This window comes from Pipra filicauda, unplaced genomic scaffold (genome assembly GCF_003945595.2).
Source record: "Pipra filicauda isolate LSUMZ 115617 unplaced genomic scaffold, ASM394559v2 scaffold292_size926685_pilon, whole genome shotgun sequence".
Taxonomy (NCBI): Eukaryota; Metazoa; Chordata; class Aves; order Passeriformes; family Pipridae; genus Pipra; species Pipra filicauda.
Window position 1 is genome coordinate 149,029 of NW_024104412.1, and position 18,650 is coordinate 167,678.

Consider the following 18,650-nt stretch of genomic DNA (forward strand, 5'->3'; position numbering starts at 1 on the left):
CTCTTAGGCCTGCACAGGACCATCCCAAATGTCTCTGCAAAATAATCCTGCCATTTCTGAGGAAAACATGAATGAAACACAGTGTTTTATCATACAAGTCTCATAACCTTTTTATTGGTAATCCCCAGCAGGAGGATCTGTGCTCCTATGGAAGGGCTTTGCAGGTGAGAGCCAGGACCCACCCTGGCCTTCTGCTCTTGAGCTCCTGATGGGTCCCTCTGGCTCACTTCCCAGTGAAGAAATCCCATTTTGATATGCTTGCTATTGCCTGGCTGGACTATGGAAAGCCAATGATTCTAAATATTTCTCCTTACTGGATATATCTCAAACCTCCACCACTCCTACACTGACCTCCCAACACAACGCTGCACTGGAGGGCACCTCAGCACCCTCCAGCCCTCAGGGAGAGCTGCAGAAAAGTGAGTGTGTGTTCACTGATATTGTGGCAGTTTTGGTCACCACAGTATAAAAGGGATATTAAACTCTCAGAGAGTGTCCAAAGGAGGGCAGAGAAGATGGTGAAGGGCCTTGATGGGAAGCCGTGTGAGGACACTGAGGGCACTTGGTGTGTTCAGCTGGAGCAGAGGAGACTGAGGGGAGACCTCAGTGCAGTTCCAGCTGCCTGGGCAGGGGCAGAGGAGGGGCAGGGACTGAGCTCTGCTCTGGGGGGACCAGGGACAGCAGCCAGGGAACGGCTGGAGCTGTGTCAGGGCAGGGTCAGGTTGGATCTCAGGGAAAGGTTCTTCCCCCAGAGGGTGGTTGGCACTGCCCAGGCTCCCCAGGGCAGTGGGCACAGCCCCAAGGCTGCCAGAGCTCAGGGAGGGTTTGAGATATACTCGGGGCATAGGGTGGAACTCCTGGGAATGGTCCTGTGCAGGGCTGAGGGTCGGACTGGATGATCCTTGTGGGTCCCTTCCAACTCAGAGTATTCTGTGATTCTGTGATGAAACACCAGCCACCTTAATCCTGGCCTTGTGTAAGTGAGAGCTCTATGTCCTGCAACTGCCAAGCGGTCTGGGACATCCATCACCTTCCTCTGAGGCTCCAAGGCCCAGGAGAGCAGGACAGCACCTACCTGGGCAGCTGGGCAGGGTGGTGTTGCGCTTTGGCTGAGCCTTGCCTTGCTGGACAGGGACTCCACAGCTCAGGGTGTAGCTGTTCTCCGAGTCTGAGGGGCAGAACACACAGTCAGCACAGGGGGCAACAGCCTCACAGAGCATCCTCTCCTATTAACGTTTAGTGCCTGAAAAAACTTCCCAGTGCCACCAAACGAAGAGACATTTTAAATGCTGAACTCGGATTTTGAAAGGCTGAAATAATTTGCCAAAGGCTGCTGCTTCACAGCATTGACTACAAGTTTTGCTTCTTCCAGCACTGAAATGTTAGGTTTTATAAATGATTTGGCACGAGGTTAACTGTACATAATTCCATGGTGCACAAGTAGAAAATATTTCGTGTTTGTCCATGGCAGAGTCTTTCTGCTTTGATCATCCCTATAATTTAGAAAATAAACCACATATTTTCACAATAATTTTAGCTTCAGGCTCTGACAGAATTTATTGGCAGAAACAAAAATAATACACTTAGAACCATAACAGGGTTTACATATTGCACAGATCAAACTGTGTACTGCTGCTTACAAATTAGATGAATGCACAGCTCCAGTAATCTCTGCTAAACTGTAAATAAAGAGTGAACAGCTCTACTGCATATCATGCCAGGACTAACATGAAAAGTAGAGACATTCAAAAATAATCCTGTGCCAGAATATCTATGAAAAAGCAATAGCAACACCCCCCACCCCCCCGCCCTGCTCTAAAAAACTGTGTAGATGCAAACTACCTGTAGCAAATGATTAAAAAAAAGAAAATGAGGGGGGAAGACTCTATTCAAGTTGAAAAATACGGTACTAAAAAGCAGCAGGAATTCACTGAAATCCATTTTTTCCTTCCCTTTTGACATAGGAATTCAATATGTTGCACTTTTTCGTGTGCACCATCCTGGTTAAGGTGGATGTGTCTCTCAGGTTTTTGTTAGAAATTTCCCACCCCTGCAAATGACACCTCAAATTAAACAATGAAGGACCAAACCTCTAATGGAACTGACAATCAGTTCTTCTTGTATTTACTGATGTGCATATCTGGCCCAATTTAATTTATAATGATGTTTTGCTTATTTACCAACAAAAACTGAATGCAAGAATCATGAATGCAATAACAGAGAAAAATCATCAGGTTGCAATTCTAGACTCGAAGAGGACAAATGCTTTGTACAAACCTGGAACAAAAAGAGTGTTGGATGGGCATGACAGGAAGCAGCTCTCTATGCCTCCTGTCTTACTACACACCAGCTGAGCCTTGGGAGCTGGTTTGGCATTTGGGAGACATTTCACCATCTCTGAGGAGAAAAAAATAAAGAGAAATATAAAAAAAAAATAAGTCAGACACTGCCCAACCCAGAACCTCGTGCTTACACTTGGATACAGTGGTGAGGAAAGGCAGAAGTGCTAAAAAACCCAAAATGACAGGTGCAGGCATTTCTGAAATAAGAAAATATTAGAGAGAGAGGATCTGGATTTGGATCCCGAGCTTGTACTTGCAAGTGAAACTCCTCCACGGTTTTAGACCTAAACTTTAGATCAGTCTTTCCCTCCTGCCCTCTGCTTTGGGACCACCCAACCACAGCTCCAGGTCTCACTCTGGAAGGCAGGAGTCTGTGAGCACAGTTCTGTGTGCACATCTTGATCTCAGAAGCAACAGGCAACACTGATGACCTGAGATGTCCTCTCCCCCCTTTTGGAGGCACAGGCCAACTACCACACCATCACAAAGATTTATTTATTTAGATGAACCACTAAAATCGTATCTTTCACTTCTTAAACTCTCACAGACTTTTCAACTTTAGCCCAATGCTCTAGCTTCTGGAACTAGAAAAGACAGCCAAGCAGAGGAGATGCTGGGATGGAGATGGACAGTCCCACTGGTCCTTTCAGCCACTGCTGACATGCCCCAAGCAGTGCTAGAAGGGACAGTGTGACACACAGAGAGATCTCAGCCATTTCTCATCTGTGCCCACCACATGGGACACGTTGCAGCTCACATGAAGGAAATACAGAGCTTCTCCTCTTGGCTCCATGGCAGGATGAAGACAAAGAGTATCCTGCAGGTCTCACAAGCTACTCCTCACGTTTGGGTAAGGGACTGTTTGTGTTGTAGCTGAAAACACATAAAGCTGTTATGAATCGTTGCAGCAGTCTCTGAGCTTCACCCTGAGGTGATGACACTGATAATCATAAGCCTGCACTCACTTTAATTTATCGCTTTTTTGGACTGAAGTATTGCTTAAGTACATCCTTTTTCACACGCAAATGACAAGGTTCATTCCCGGCTGCAGCCGGCAGGTGCCATCACTGAGGCAGCCTCACTGCTTCCCTCCTTTTTCCCAGAGATTTCACCTCTGCACAGAGTGCAGCTGGGCACCTCTTCAAGCATCAGCTGGTTAAATCTCAGCCAGGTGTCTGCTTCAGCCCCACAAAAATGCTGTTTCAGGGACGTGATTCTTCTCCAGCTGCTTCTTGCTACTTCTTCCAACCATGCTCCCCTTACAAGGTGGGCTTGGCTGACTCTTTGTTCTTCTCATGGCTCACTGGGCTACTGCAAATGTCATTTTTCCTCCCTGAACAACACCAAGGCAGGCGTTGCTTCTGAGATCAGACTGGTTTGGCTCTACCAGGGTTTGGGAAAAGTCCAGTAAAGCTGGCATGATACAGAGCAATTCAAATGCTGGAGCTGGAATATGTGTTGCCTGGCTTGGCCTGAGTGCAGAGGAAGGGTCCCAGCAGCCACCAGCTAGTTCATATTCCTGGCCTCACTGCTCATTAAATATAAATACATACAAGTCCCATAAACACGCCTGATGTTCACATCTCAAGCATGGGAATAATCATCCTCCACTTATCTCCCTCCTAAGGTCTTTCATATTGCTCTGGTGATGTCTTTAAAGACACTGTTTCTTTGGACTGAGGAGACAACAAAGCACAGAGTGCCACTGCTGAGCAAAAGAGGGTTTTATTACTGCAAATGTCTCCAAATTGTGGCATTCAGGATCACTGAATGTAATTCACCTGCTTTTTATTGTGCTTTTATAACAATGTAGAATGTAGTTTCCTCTCAACAATGTTGGGAATAAAGGCAGGCGATCAACAGGGAGATGACACTCATTTTAAGCCTCATTAAAGTAATCAAGCACAATGGTGTGTATCAATAGAGAAGGGTGTTCTATTTTCCATCTTCCAGCAGAGTATTACAAATAATGAGGAGAAATTTACAACAAGGAAAATGTTCTCAATGGGAAATGGGAACAGCATTCTTAGGAGGTTGAGAGGAAATATGGCACAAAACTTCTGCAGTCTGACTTTATACCACACCTCCAAAAATTTGAGTCCCTGCTGCTAATTTACAAACTCCTTTCCAGAGGAATAACTGGCATATTGCAAGGGAGAACTGGTGGGTAACTGAGGAACAGAGTTATCTATTTCTTATTGTTACAACACTTAGCCCTCTATACAGCAGGGAAGGCAATATATATAAAGGTAAGCAATATATAATTCTCTGAAGTAAGGTCCCCCCCTTTCTTGTTCTGTCTTGCTCCCAGTGAGGTATTAGGCATCAGCCCCAAATGTATCTGTGAGAGGTTATTTGTGGTTAAAACAAAAACAACCAAAACCAAAACCAAAAAAAGCAAACAAAACCCTCAGAACCAAAATTTGCCTGTGACAAACCTAAGCTATGCCATTCCCATTAAAAATGGACAAAGAGCATTAAAATCCCACAGAAAATACTCTGAATGGCTGCAGCCATGACCAAGATTTGCTGTGTTTCAAATAATATCTCAGGATAAAAGTAATCTATTTAAAAAGGATACAGAAATTCAGGTCAAGGGCCATAATTTTAGTGGTCTCAGGATTTGTGCTCATTGTGATTAATACTTTCGACACAGCTTGTGTCAGTACTTTATATTAGGCAGGATACCTTTGGAGATAACTTGAAACATTGGGGTATGGTGCTGTGAATGTAGATATTAATCTTAATAACCTGTTCTACTTGTAAACAGGTAAATATTTTGAATATTCTAAATTCGTCTTAAAGGGAAATAGAGTTATAGCTGACATTCTAGAGATGGAAAAAGGACAAATTAAGGACAAAAGTATAAAACACAGAAGATAATAATAATAAACCTACTTAGATTTCTGTGAATGGACTTGTAACCTTAAAAAAAATCCACACAAATAAAATCCAACATACTGTCCTTTCTCTAAACCATCTGCAGTTTTATCCTAGCCCATGGACCCCCACAGGACCAGGTATTATCTGAGTTTATAAAATTAATTTGGGGCTCTATGTTGTGAAAATGCAGCACCTCTCGGACGAAACCAAGGGCTTTTCCACTCTCTTGAGAACAGGAGCATCACCACAGTTCAAGCTTCCTCACTTACCAACACAGTCCTTTTTATTCCAGTGCAGTTTCTTTCCAGGTGGGCAGACACACTCATAGCTCCCCATGGTATTAAGACACCCATAGTCACAGCTACCATTGCTGATGCTGCATTCATCAATATCTGAAAATATAAGCAAAGTTGCAAGGAGTGTTAACCATATGTGCAAACACACACTGTGCATTAAGATAAAATGTGCATAAGGAAACCTCTTTCTACTACATCTTTTATATCTGAGTCTCTGTCAACATGTATAAAGGCAGGCAATGCTCATGCCAACCAGCTTTAATGCATATTGCATGTCTTTGTCCTCAGACACATGTATAGCTCCTACTCTCTCAGGGATCTATGCATAGGATCCAATTTACTTGCCAGGAGTAGTTACACTGAAATTCTTGGAAGTACTCACAAGATACAAAACATGCTCCAAAGTCTCTGCAGCATCTGGACAAAAATGCATATTGCATTATAGAGAAAAATGTCAGAGGCACAAACATCTGTGAGATTAGGTCACTTCTGCAAAACAGGGAGATAAATTCTCCAGTGATTCCCAGATTTTGCTTTTATGATTCAGGCGAAGGAGGAAATGATGTATTCAATAAAAACCTAGCAGCTCGAGTGTAGTTTAGACTTCCACTCTCTGAATAAAAATAAAAGGTAAAAGCTTGGAAGAAGGCAAAGTTACTGTGTATGTCATCACTGATGTCCCACATAAAATCTTTCAACTTTTGGTGCTTCAGGAAAGTATCCAGCCAATATGAGGTGTATCCTTTTAAAGTCTATTCATTCAGCATTTATATACTCGTGCCAACAAGGCAAATCTCTCCTCTGGTGAGAGGAGGTTAATCACACCAAGGTTGTGGGTTCAATCCCCATATGGACCATTAAGGGTTGGACTCGATGATCCCTGTGGAACCCAGAATTTCTGATGCAAGATTTTAGCCTGTGTGATTAAGCAAAAATCTAGAAAACATGGACTACACGCACTGAAGGAACTGGGAAAGACACCTTCATACAACAGGAATGTTTCTAGACAACATTATTATTTTTAAGTCAGAGTCTGGAGGTCCTGGGTTAGCAGTCCCAAAAACTGACAAGTCCCAGAAAAAATCCTTACTTAAACAGGTAGTGGAAGCACCAGCATTGCCCTTCTAAAAAAACCCCCTTATGACAATTTCTGTTACAAAAGATACCATGAGAAGAGTCTTAGAGAGAGCAACAAGAGCTGCCCTTCAACATAACAGGCGCAGAACAAGGACATTTCCCTGTGGTTTATTAATTTCTAGTAGAGGGAAAGCAAGATGGAGAGAAAGCTTAGGAAGAGGTGAGCTTGCACCACATCCTTTGGAAGGTTCTCGTTATTTCTCCCTGGTTTTCACTTCTGCTCAGTGCCAAGAGGAAGTTATTTGTTCCACTGTAAACACCTCTCTCAAGGGGCTGACTAAAAGTAATGACAGGCCTGAGTGGCACAGCTCAGGGTCTGCACAAGTGAGCTGTGATTTTGGATTTGCTCATTATGGAAAAAAGCAGGAGGTTTGGATCTCATTATGTTTTTGCCTGAAGTTCAGCACTGAGTATTTCCAGTTAAGAGTTCTGGTCCTATTGCAATCTTATTTGAAAGGCTGAAGCTGAACTGAGGCTGAAGGTTACTTAAAGACTGAGGCCAAACCCCAAACTTTGAGGCTTTCCCTGAGTTATGACACCAAGGAATTAACAGTGAAACTGCAGACCAGTCTCTCCACACCACACACAGCACAGGTCCCCAAACTTTCACACTCTGGTTTTGCTTTCAGAACTGCCCTCAAGTGGAGTCTTTTCCCAAACTGTTTCCTTAGATGGACTCCTATTTCTCTTCCTGCCTGCCTCTACCATACAGTGAATTCATTGGATACTTACATCTCCTATGCCTTTCTCCCAAAAAAGCAGCAGCCAGGCAGAGACACCATTAGCAGTGGCCTCAATACATGGCTTTTCTGGATTTAAAGCCAGGGCTTTGTTAACAGTATGATGTAAGCTTTACTTAGATTGTATATTGAATAATTTGAATAATTAACTAATTATCTGCTAACCACTGTTAAACTAAACTAAACCTTTTAGTTTTACATTTAAAAATAGCATGGAGACCCTTTTGGGTAATGTTTAATTTAGATTCAGGGATTTCAGGTTTTATTACAGTTTTCTCTTTTCACTTTTGTTTGTGTAATGCTGACCTGATTGGTTAAAATCCACAATTTGGACTTGATACACTTAACAAATCCCTCAAAAAACCCCTTTGGTCTCCTCTGACCTGTGTGCTGAACACAATCAAAACCTGCCTCAGCAAATTGTAGTCATGCCCAGCTCATGCTCTTTTAGCTCTATTTTAACTTTATTGCTTTATCATCTTGGGTTCTAAAACCTTGACCTGAAAGAACTTGTGGTTCAGTAAACATTCACAGAGCAAACAAACACACACATGAGCAAAACTCAAGTTTCCAAACCTCCACAGTGTGTCAGTCCATACAGGGTGTAGCCTTTGTGGCAGAGACACTCAAAGCTTCCAGGGTAGTTGATACAGGTGTGATCACAGGTCCTCTCAAATGAACACTCATCTATATCTGAATTAACAGAAAAAGCAGCAAGAAATTAGACTTTAGTTAAACATACAGTTGCAACACCTTGTTACTGATAAAGTAACAAGGTATTACCTTACTCCCATGTCAAACCTGAATAAAATAATTCCTTTAGTGCCTGATAAAGAAAATACTTACAGGTACACGGAGAAAGGAAAGAAAAGAGTTTGGGAAAACCCCACGCAGACTGTATTATGTATGTTCACCATTAGATGGCAACCTTTAACTTCTGATCGTACTGACCGGCAGGGCTGGGGGACTGGTGAAGTTTTGGGGGGTGAGTGGCACAATGGGAAAAAGTTTTGGGTTGAATCGAGTCATTCCCCCTTCCACTGACCATTCCTCTGACACCTGGGCCACCAGGAACGGGAGTTGCTCCCAGACTTCTGCTCTGCCTACACAAGACTGGACAGACTTGCAACAGCTACAGAGGTTTATCTGACAGCAGTCATGACAGAACAGACTTACTGAAAATGGCTAAATTAAACAGCAATCCGCGCAAAATAACATTTTGGAGTTAATTTTATCCTTAAACAATTGGGTTTTTTTTAAAAAAATTCTCTTCAGTGTTTAATTTTCCCGTGTTTAGGCCAGAGAAATTAATACAATGGCATTATTTGAGAGTGGTAGTTTCAACAGATCTCATTCCTCCAGTGTTCCTGAGATATAAATGAATGGAATAATATTCCTATAACACTTTACACACTTTCTAGAGTTACATATTAAGAGCATAACCTGAGCAACACCATTACAATATATGACTTGGACTTTCATATTGTACATGCTTGGAAAGCTGTGGGTGCCTGTAAAAACTTGACAACTCACCATATTCCTATATCCAAGTATTATTTACACAGTTTTGATGTTTAATGAAACATTCTGGGTCTCATCTTGCTATTATAAATGCAGACACTTAACTCCAAGAACTATAAAATCAAGATTTTCTGTATGTGTACACAAACCCAAAATCTGTGTGAGAGCTTATAGGCACAAATTTAGAATGTCATAAACAGCTCTATTTTTATACAATCTCCAATTTTAAATGTTTCAAAACATTCACACAAAAGATAATTCACAACGTGGGAAGCAACTGTTCAGGCAAATGCATAACACAAAATAAAATAAACATGATGAACAAAAATCTGTGGTACCCAGTTTTATGTGTACATCACAATCACTTGCTATAATCAAGTCAGAAAAACGACAACTGAGATTTTCTCTTTCTTTCATCCATTTAATTTTTAATGCATTTTCCTATGCCTTTTAAAATATCATTATTTGAGTTCTGAAAGTAATTTCTTTTTAAGGTTTCCTTTACAGTCTTGGTAATACTCAGCTTTTGAATACACATAAATGGCAAACTGTTTCAGTTTTCTCTAAATAAATACACAAAGTAAAATCATGGGGGAATGAACAGTGCAGTTATAAAGGATTTTTAATGCCTAAGAAGCCAAATCATACATCATGGTTTCATTCATGTGTGACCTCGGGAAATTCACAACAGCAGTTCATTTTCTGGCCTCTGACTTACCTCGGAAGGGCTCTTTTTCAAAAATACAATTTCATACTTCTCAGTAGTGACCTTGCCCTGGGCTAGTTCAGTCCATGGGCTTTACGAGCTGCTTTCACACACACAGCACTTTGTGCTGCTGCACGTTGTGGCTTAGGCCCTTTTTTTTATTTCACATTAAGAAGGATGCAAATCCCTCTGCCCAATAACATGACCAGTCATCTGCCTGCCGAGGAACAGGCACTCAGGATGGACAAATGCATTTCTATGACAAAGATGTAGCAGAAAAAAAAGGGTGAAAAGCCTTTTAAAGCCCTCATCCCACCTCTGCTGAATTCAGCACCTTGCTCTGGCTGATGGAACGTGGGAAGGCTCCATGAGGATTTCCCTTGCTGGCCCCCAGCCCCTTCTCCTCCTGGCTGTGGAAGGCAGGGCTGGGCACTGCCCGAGGGTCCCAGCAGAGCCCTGTCTGCACAATCACCAGTCTCCTGAGGAATTCAGCACTTGGCATAGAAAAGGGAAAAATATGCACCACGTACTCCTCACTACGAGAAACCAGTGGTGTGATACAGGATGCTGAAACCCTCGAAATCCTCTTTTTTTTTTTTTTTTCTTTTCTTTTTAAACTCTGAAATCTGTGCTCTGGACGCTGTTATCCCCTGGCTCCCAGAAACTCTGAAGTTGGCCCTCACACCTCTGCGGTGCTTCATAATACTTCTCCAAACTGAGCCTGAAGGGATGTGCTTGTTTCCCACCACCCTCGTGATACCCTTATCATGAGGTGCTAATGACACCAGTTGTGGGTTTGATCCCTGTATGGGTCACTCACTTGAGAGTGGATTCGATGATCCTTGTGGGTCCCTTCCAACTCAGAATATTCTGTATATCTCTTAAGATATACAGGAAGGCAGGGATTATCCCTTCACAGCCCCTGCTTACCACACCAACTGGGAACAAATGTAGGGATCTAAACCCTGTCTCCTTTGTGCAAACAACACTACAAAATCTGGTAGCCTCACCTACTGAAGAGGAGTCATAAAAAGCCAAAAGCAGAGATGTGGCAGGTAACAGCTGGAGCACTGAGAACAAAAAATTTATCTTTCAGCTTTCTGGTCAAATCAGCCCCCCTCCCCTCCACGAACACACATATTTCTGTATTGTGTTGCTCTGAATTTCCCCCCTCCCACAAACCAGAATAAATACTAATAAATTATCTTTCTGGGTCTGAGATGCTCTTAAAACAACTTGAAGTTATTTAAATGAAGTTTTTTAACTGTTTTAACACTAAAAGTCAAAGCGTTGCATTTTCAAGGAACTAAGGGGGAAAAGTTCAACTTGAGTTTGAAGTTTGTATTCTATTTTTAGTTGAATTTGGCATAAATTCAGAAATAGTCCAAGCTCTGTCAGAACATTTCAGATTTGCTAATGCACTTATCTGACATCAAGTCAAAAATTGCTATCACACTCACCACTGCAGGTGAATTCATATCACACCCATCACTGCACAGGCCCTTGTGCCATTCCAGCACATAAAGAAATGTCTTCACAGCTTTGCTGCTTGAAGTTTACAGGGACCATGGGGCTAAGTTCATTGCTTCTAGTACATGATTAGTTTCCTGCCAGCTTTTTTTTTTTAGGATTACTAATGGTACATATAAAATCTAAGAGCAGGACCTCCCTGTTTCACAGCAGATGGCTCAACGGAAGTGCCAAGTTCAGGGCTTGGAGCAGATGAGTTCCAAAGGTCCCTTCCAAGCTCCACCACTGATCCATGGGCAATCCCAGACCTCTCCCTATGGTGTCCTGTGCTGCTGACAGCTCAGCTTCCAGCCCCTGTTTCCATGACATCAAGGCATCATCTCAGGCTGAATCAAGTCCAGCATCTCTTCTAGCAATCCCCCTTCCCATCTCCAAAGAGAATGTCTGAACAGTGGAAGCACTCTTTGATTTTTGCACAGAAGGGATTCAACTTGAAGAGATTGTTCAATGGTTTAATAAAAGAGCAGGATTTCCCTGGGTTTTTGAGGGAAGCAATTTTTGGCAACACTGGCCATGCTTGATAATATTAGTTTGGCTGGGTTCCTATTATTTCAAGTCAGCATTTGGATTTTATTGTTGGTTTTTCAATCATACTTAGCTTCTTTTTTCCCCTGCTTTCACATGTTAAACGATCCCTTAATGATCTTTATTTTTCTTGAATGCAAAGTTAGTAAGTGGGTGTCAGGTTGTCAGTACTGGAAAGTCAAGTCTTCTATCTCCAGAAGGGAGCTACCACAGATCAAATTTCTCCTAAAGTTTCCTCACACAGATGTGTCTCAAAGGTGACCTGAGGGAGCAGGGAATAAAGCAGCTTATTTTCCATGCCCATCCAAGTCCCTTATTTTCCACGCTCATTCAAGTCCCTTCCCTTTCCACTGGCCCTGCCCCTGGACATTTCCCTAAAGCACTGGCATTACAAGCAAGCAGCTCAACACCCAACATGTGCAGGTGAGACTGGAAAACAGTGGCTGATTTAGAGATGCTTTAGAAACTCCAAACTGGTGTAGGAACCTCTGTGACAGAACCCTGGCAGAACATGCACGTGCAAAACCCACTCACACAGAGGGGTGATGTGGGGGTTGTGGTTATAGAACTGAACAACCCAACACCCAGTTTGCCCAATTTCACCTTAAAAATCTACTGCAGAAATAAGGGTTGTCCCCTCTCTTTCTTCCTCAATGTAATTTTGTTTGTTCATATTAAGAACAATTGTTTTCAGAAAACCAATGATCACCTCAACAGCTTTTCTCTGACACATACATTAAGTAACTAGGTCAATTTAGGAAACTGGGAACCTCCTCCCAAAACACAGGCCACATATCGTGACTGAATAAGAGTTTGGTCTTGCTGCTTGGAGTATTTTTCCTGTGATTTGAAAATAAACGTGGCAAGGAGAGATCACTGTTATTTGACGGTGCTATTTGTGCTACAGAGAATGAGACAGGAGGGGCTCAAAGACAATCAATAAAAGCTATAACAGGGATTTCTGACTGTAATGATATATTTCATTTGTGTGACACATCTTATACTTGATTTATCTGTGTCTGGTGAGGCAAGACAAGAAGTATGCACTAGATCACTGCATATATGCAAAATACATAAATTTAAATATACTATTTCAAATAGAAGTAAAATAGAAAAATTAATACTTTTTACTAAGAAATGGAATGTACAACAAAAAGAAAAGGAAATCTCTGTCTCTGCTAGCAACTCCTTCATCAGCAAAAGTGACTCATGACACATCATGGTCATGATATTACAGCAATACTTCGAGGTGCTGTTACAGTCATGACTCCACACACTCCCAATATATAGTTCTGTTTTGTCCATCTCACGCAGCCCTGGTTTATTTTTAACCCCCAGGCCAAATGTGGACTCATTTGTACCCTGGATCATGCACACAAGCCAAGCTCAAGGTTAGTCAGAACGTTTCGCGTTCACCTTTCTCGGCTTCCAAGTTATCGGCTCCTCTGAGAAACAGAGCCTTTCCTTGTTCCCATTCATTAAGCACACATACATAGAAACTCTAAAGAAGTGTTACATGATGTTTTTAAAATAAACACTAATGCTTTTTTGTATGTATTTTGGCTGAAAGTTATATTCTGTCTTCTCCTCCCCCCCCCCCAATTTCTGCAGGGATCTGATACCACCCATGTAATGTTGTGCACCTCAGAGCCCAGCCAGCCTGCTTTCCAACAATATTTGACAGACATGAGGGAAACCACATATCTTAATCTGAGTGGTTGCTGGGCCATAGGGAGTCATGATTCGAGCTCTGTTCTCCAACAAATGGTGGTTTAATCTCAGTGTTGGGAAAGGCATTATTTTGCCCTGTGATGGGGTTTCCACCACATCTCACGTTTTTTGATCCACAGTGACCTGCCCCTGTTCACAGTTAGTAAAAATGCATCCTCCATCTGAGAGCTCTCTAATACACATCCAACCCTGACCAGAAGGAATGGCTTATAGCTGACTTCTCCTTATGTTTCAAAGTCTACAATAATAAAACCAATGAAAAGGAAGCATGGAAAGATGTAGTAATGTACAAATCCTCTACTTCATTACCTTCCCACTGAGTGCTTCTGGAGCAGGCTAACACAAAGAGAAAGAAAAAAAAAAAAAGCCATAACCCCAAGCCTTTAAAAGTAATTGAAAACCCACACCCATTTAGACTTCCCACTGCATTACTGACTTGCAATCAAGGCAACTTGTTGCTGAGACTTAATTGTTAATAACATACTAATGACCTGCAGGAAAAAAACAGATCTGGCATTAATGGCTATACTTTTAATGCAAATGTAAGTGCCTAAGTAGCACAGTCCCATATTTCAGAAATTTAAGTGGGAAACTGTCCATTATGGCTAAGGTTGACTTGGACCAGAGCATTTATTTATTTAAGAACTTTATTGCTCACAGTTAACTATGTGATTAGTGAAGACCAAATGTAACCCACTAATCAGGGACTGAAAGACTTCTGAAGGAAATGGATTCTGCTTGCAAGGAAATGTGCTTTTTATTAGAGATGATTTGTTAGAATGCAAGGAGGTAGTAAAACAAATAAATGTATATAAACAGCAAAAAGAAACCTGCAAAATATACTTGAGACAGAGGCAATAAATAATTAGAAACCTGTGACTTATTCTGCAAGCATCCCACTGAGGAGATATTTCAAGGGTTTAGCAGTGCACAACGAAATGACTATTGCTCAGCTTCAGGGACAGGCACACAGCAGCAGAGAGGGACAAGTCCAAGGCCATGTCCTTCTGTCTTCATAGAGTACTAAATGCAATATTAACACTCTGTATAGCTCTGCTGCAAGTGCAGTTTAGGGAGTCACAGTAGTCTGTTGTTTGTCATTTTGGTCTGATCACTTCAGATACTCTCATTTTGCTCTATGGAGTATCTGGGCATCCCTGATTTCTCCTTTTACTGTGTGTTCTCACATGTCTGAAACGGAATAATGTCTTCCAAGACATAATCCACAAACTGGATATTTATTTTGATAGAATGAGTGTATTTTAATACCAACAGGATGACCATACTCATTTAGCTTGACCCCCTGCACTTCAGCAGCCTCTGGCATTTTGCTTGGTACCCTCCAAAAACATCCCTGCTCCAGAAAGGGTTCTCTAGATGTTTTCCTGGACTGACCCCTTGGTCTTTTCTATCAGTTTAATTTTTAAGAGTTCAAACTGGTCTGCTCCTTTTTAATTGCTACATTTGGTAGAGGCTGAATATTTTCTCCTAAAAGAGTGTAGTGCACACCTCATCCTTTCAGCAATCAGCAGGTACCTCTTGGCAGATGCTGTTTCCTTGGGTCTGAGGTTACACACAAGAAAGTAGGATTCCAAATAAGTATTTCCCTGGCTGCCTCCATCAATTCCCATCAACTCACCTCAATTCAAAAGACACTGATCTTTCACTGGCCCCTTCAGTGGCTGGAGGAACTGCAGCAGTAGATGCTGAGCACCAAGGGGACAACTCTTCACCCAGCAAACTCATCACCCCCATCAACATCAGAGCAACTGTTTACCCAGCAGTTACAGCAAAGGGAACTGCCCTTGGGAAGAACAAGGCAGTACATCAGGGAGAGTCTTTAAAGGCAAATGGCAGCTTGTTTTCTTTATCTCTGGTATCAGACCTTATCAAAAGAGACCAGTTGCACTTTCTGTGAACCACTCTGCTATCTCTGGGGCTTGAAAACAGAAGGAAAGCAGGTTAAAAAATGAGACTTGGCAATAAAATTGTAGGCCTAAATTGTTTGCTCCCTCTCCAGAGTAAATACAATCTTTTCTTCAGGAACTCTTCCAAGGGAGTTTTATGTGATCTCACGTATCAACAAATTAATTTTCCTTTCTCTTTTCATTTTTTTTTTTTTTTCAAAAATTCCATATTTAGTTTTTCTTCCACACGGAGTCCACAAGCATATTCTCTTCCACAAGCCTCCCCCAGGGCTTCCTCTGAGTCTGCAGAAACGGGGCTGGGGAACATCTTACTGCAGTAAAGGCCTATTCCCTGGGTGTTCCCCTTCACACACGTGCCAAGGGAAGTGACCCCCACACATCCCTCCTCCTGTCAGCACTGCAGGGCCAGCTCTGCTCCCAGTCACTCTGGGTTTGCTCTGCCTCATGCACCAGCCATGCAATTATTGGCTGGCTTTTGGGTCACTGAAGGCTTTGCCCGAGGGGGGCTGGGAAGATTTATGGTTTGGGATGGAAAAACTGCAGGATTTGGCAACTTCAGCCGGGCAAAAATTGGCAGTGAACTTTGGGGTCTTTGGAAGGTTTCTTTGACTGTAGATGGTGGGGTTTGGTCCAAGGCTTTTTTACATTTCTATAATGAAATACATCAACATTATCACCACCATTATTACTGCATTATTATTTCTCTGCTGTTGGGTGGATTTCTGATATCTTTCCCTGCAGCAGCATGAAAGACCCCACCACCCACTTTTTTTTTTTTTTGTATGCAGCACCAAACTAAAAAACAGAATAATGGTAGAGGATTACCTGATAAATGCCAATTTGGCAGACAATAATCTCTTCTAGTATTTCAAACATGGTTGTGCAAAACTGCTTGCTAAATCTCAGTACTGCAAGGGGAGTTAAGCTTAGTCAACCCGATGTTCAATTTAACGACCAGCAGCACGGGATGTTGGAGCTTCTGGAGGCAGGGACAGGCCACAGCCTTGTGCTGCAGCTAAGCACAGGTCACCTCCTGTGAGACTGCACCCCAAGGTGCCTGCACATCTGGCCATGGGTCACTCTCTGTACGTCACCTCTGCACAGACACGCTCCAGGAACCCTCAGACTGACAATTCACATCCTCCAAGATAAGAAACTTCAGGGTTCACCCACCTGCTGAAGGGGGAGAGAGGGCAGAAGAACCCTCAGCTAAGGTAGTCTCTCTCCCCAGCGGGTTTGCAGAGAGACCCCAATCACCAGAGACAGCTCTGTGGAGACTTTCAAACAGAGGAGTTAAAAAAAGAAAGGGATTTTTTTTTTTTTTTTTGCAGGTAAGAAAGTTTGCCTGGTCTCTTATGGAACATGGAAAAAAACCTACTAATAACTAGACACAATGGTATAAAATTAGTAAGCCTGCCCAAGGTCACAGGCACAAAGTGAGCCAGGGGAGGTGTTCTATTAAGGCATTTGGAAAGGAAGATTTCAAGTTGTTATTGGTTTTCTCTGTCGAGCGTATCACATTTAACCTCACCATAAGCTCATGGCAGCTCTCTCATCCTTACTGTTATCTGTGTGAATAACAATTTTTAAAGGGATTTCTAAAGGATTTGAAAAATATATATACAAAAAATAAAATACATATATAAAAATATAAAATCTATAAAAATGCACTATAGGGATCTAAACCTGAATAAAGCACCATTATCTTCTAAATACAACCAAAGCTAATAGTATCAATAACAGTATAAAATATGCTTTGGTACATTTTACAGTATTGTTCATTTTTATAACCTATTTCAAATCAATACAAAGTGAGTTAAGCCAAGCACGAGAGCTGCAAAATCTACCCACTCTGGGATCAGGTAGGGATGGAACTGCTTGGTGAAAGGCCAAAGAAAGTCCAAGTACATTTGCAACTTTTCAGTGATGGCAAATCAGAGAAAGGTGAAGAGAGCTGTCACAAATGACCCTGACTTAAAACTGTACCTCCGAATGTTTAGCCTGGGGATTGAAATGGCAGCTACAGCCAGTGGTGTTTTGGATGGGACCAACACCCTCAGTGCATCTCTGACACTGAATTTATTTGCTTCACAGCTTCCCCACATTACCTACAGCCTGTCTTTGACGTGAAATTCTGAAACAAAATTATTTATGGTGTGAAAATAAAGACCCTCCTGAGCCAGTTTGTTTGCTGTATGTGACAACTGGACACAGTCACCTCCCAGCTGCACAAGGGGCTCCAGGCTTCCAGGGCTGAATCTGCTGTGACATGAGGGGAAGGACAAAGAGAGATGGTGACAAGAAAGGCAAAAGGCTGTTTCTGTGTGAGGAACATCTTGAAATCGGAGACAAAGCTGTGTTTATGCTTAGACTTCCCTTGCTCTTGGGCCTAGGCTTACCTGTCCCAGATCTTCCCCACCCCTTCCCCATGACATGAGGGCTTTGTTGTGCTCAGGTTCCCCTGCTAATCTGAGGAACCCAGCAGGAGGCAGCTGGCTTTGGCTCCTATTACCTTTGTGCTCTCACCATTGTTCTGCCAGGGCAATCTAAAATGCAATTAAATACTATTTCCAATGGTTTTTTAAAAGAAAACAAAGTACTTTCATCAAAACATTGCCAAGATTTTATAAGCAAACATGTATCATTTTCCAATATCAATCATTTCCCAAGGCAAAGGCAAGCTGAGTTATCTACTGCTATTACAGCAATAAACTGTGCTACTACTTCAAGGGCTTGGGGTAAGAGAAGCCATATATCAAGAGAAGTGCATTAAAAAAAACTTCAGGCACATTAAAAGAAACTTTGTTTGTTTTCCTACAAACATAAACATGTTTACTAGTCTGCACTCTGCTCAAGCCACTATTTACACAGCAACTCTGTAAGAGCAGCTTAACAGCCTGATGAGACAACATAATAAAGGCTTCACCCTCTCTGTGCCAAGGAAGGAATATTCCCTCTATCCTGCAATGCACTGGATTTCTGAAAAGAGGAAACTGTTCTCTTTGCTAAGGTGCTTGTCTCCATCACCCTTCAGCAGGAGCTGCTAGTGAGACTTCTTGAAGGAGCAGGGGGCTAGTGTGGGTGAAAACGTGCCTGGTGTTATTTGACGGTGCTGAAAGAGCAAGTACAACAACACAGTTTCAGTTTTCAGCTGAGAACTCAAAGGCAGCACTTCCCTTCACCTCCCGTGGACCTCACCGTGAATTCCCAGCTCCCTTGCTCCTGCTGAAGTCAGTGAGCACTGAATATACACAGGAATTGCTGTTTTCTGCTTCAAAAGCTTGCTTAAAAACTCTGCCCAGAAAGGCAGG

The 18,650-nt window shown here is 42.3% G+C and overlaps 1 protein-coding gene across 3 annotated transcripts in view; it reads right to left on the reverse strand.

Moving 5' to 3' along the window:
- SCUBE1 (signal peptide, CUB domain and EGF like domain containing 1) overlaps window positions 1-18,650 on the reverse strand; it is a 175,454-nt gene that overhangs the window by 18,518 nt on the left and 138,286 nt on the right. For all 3 annotated transcript variants that reach the window (XM_027730171.2, XM_039382978.1, XM_027730169.2), the window contains 4 exons: window positions 7,975-8,091; window positions 5,495-5,617; window positions 2,278-2,397; window positions 1,076-1,168 (listed from right to left, as the gene is read on the reverse strand). In XM_027730171.2, the coding sequence (XP_027585972.1) occupies window positions 1,076-1,168; window positions 2,278-2,397; window positions 5,495-5,617; window positions 7,975-8,091 (453 nt within the window). The remainder of the gene's footprint in view (window positions 1-1,075; window positions 1,169-2,277; window positions 2,398-5,494; window positions 5,618-7,974; window positions 8,092-18,650) is intronic.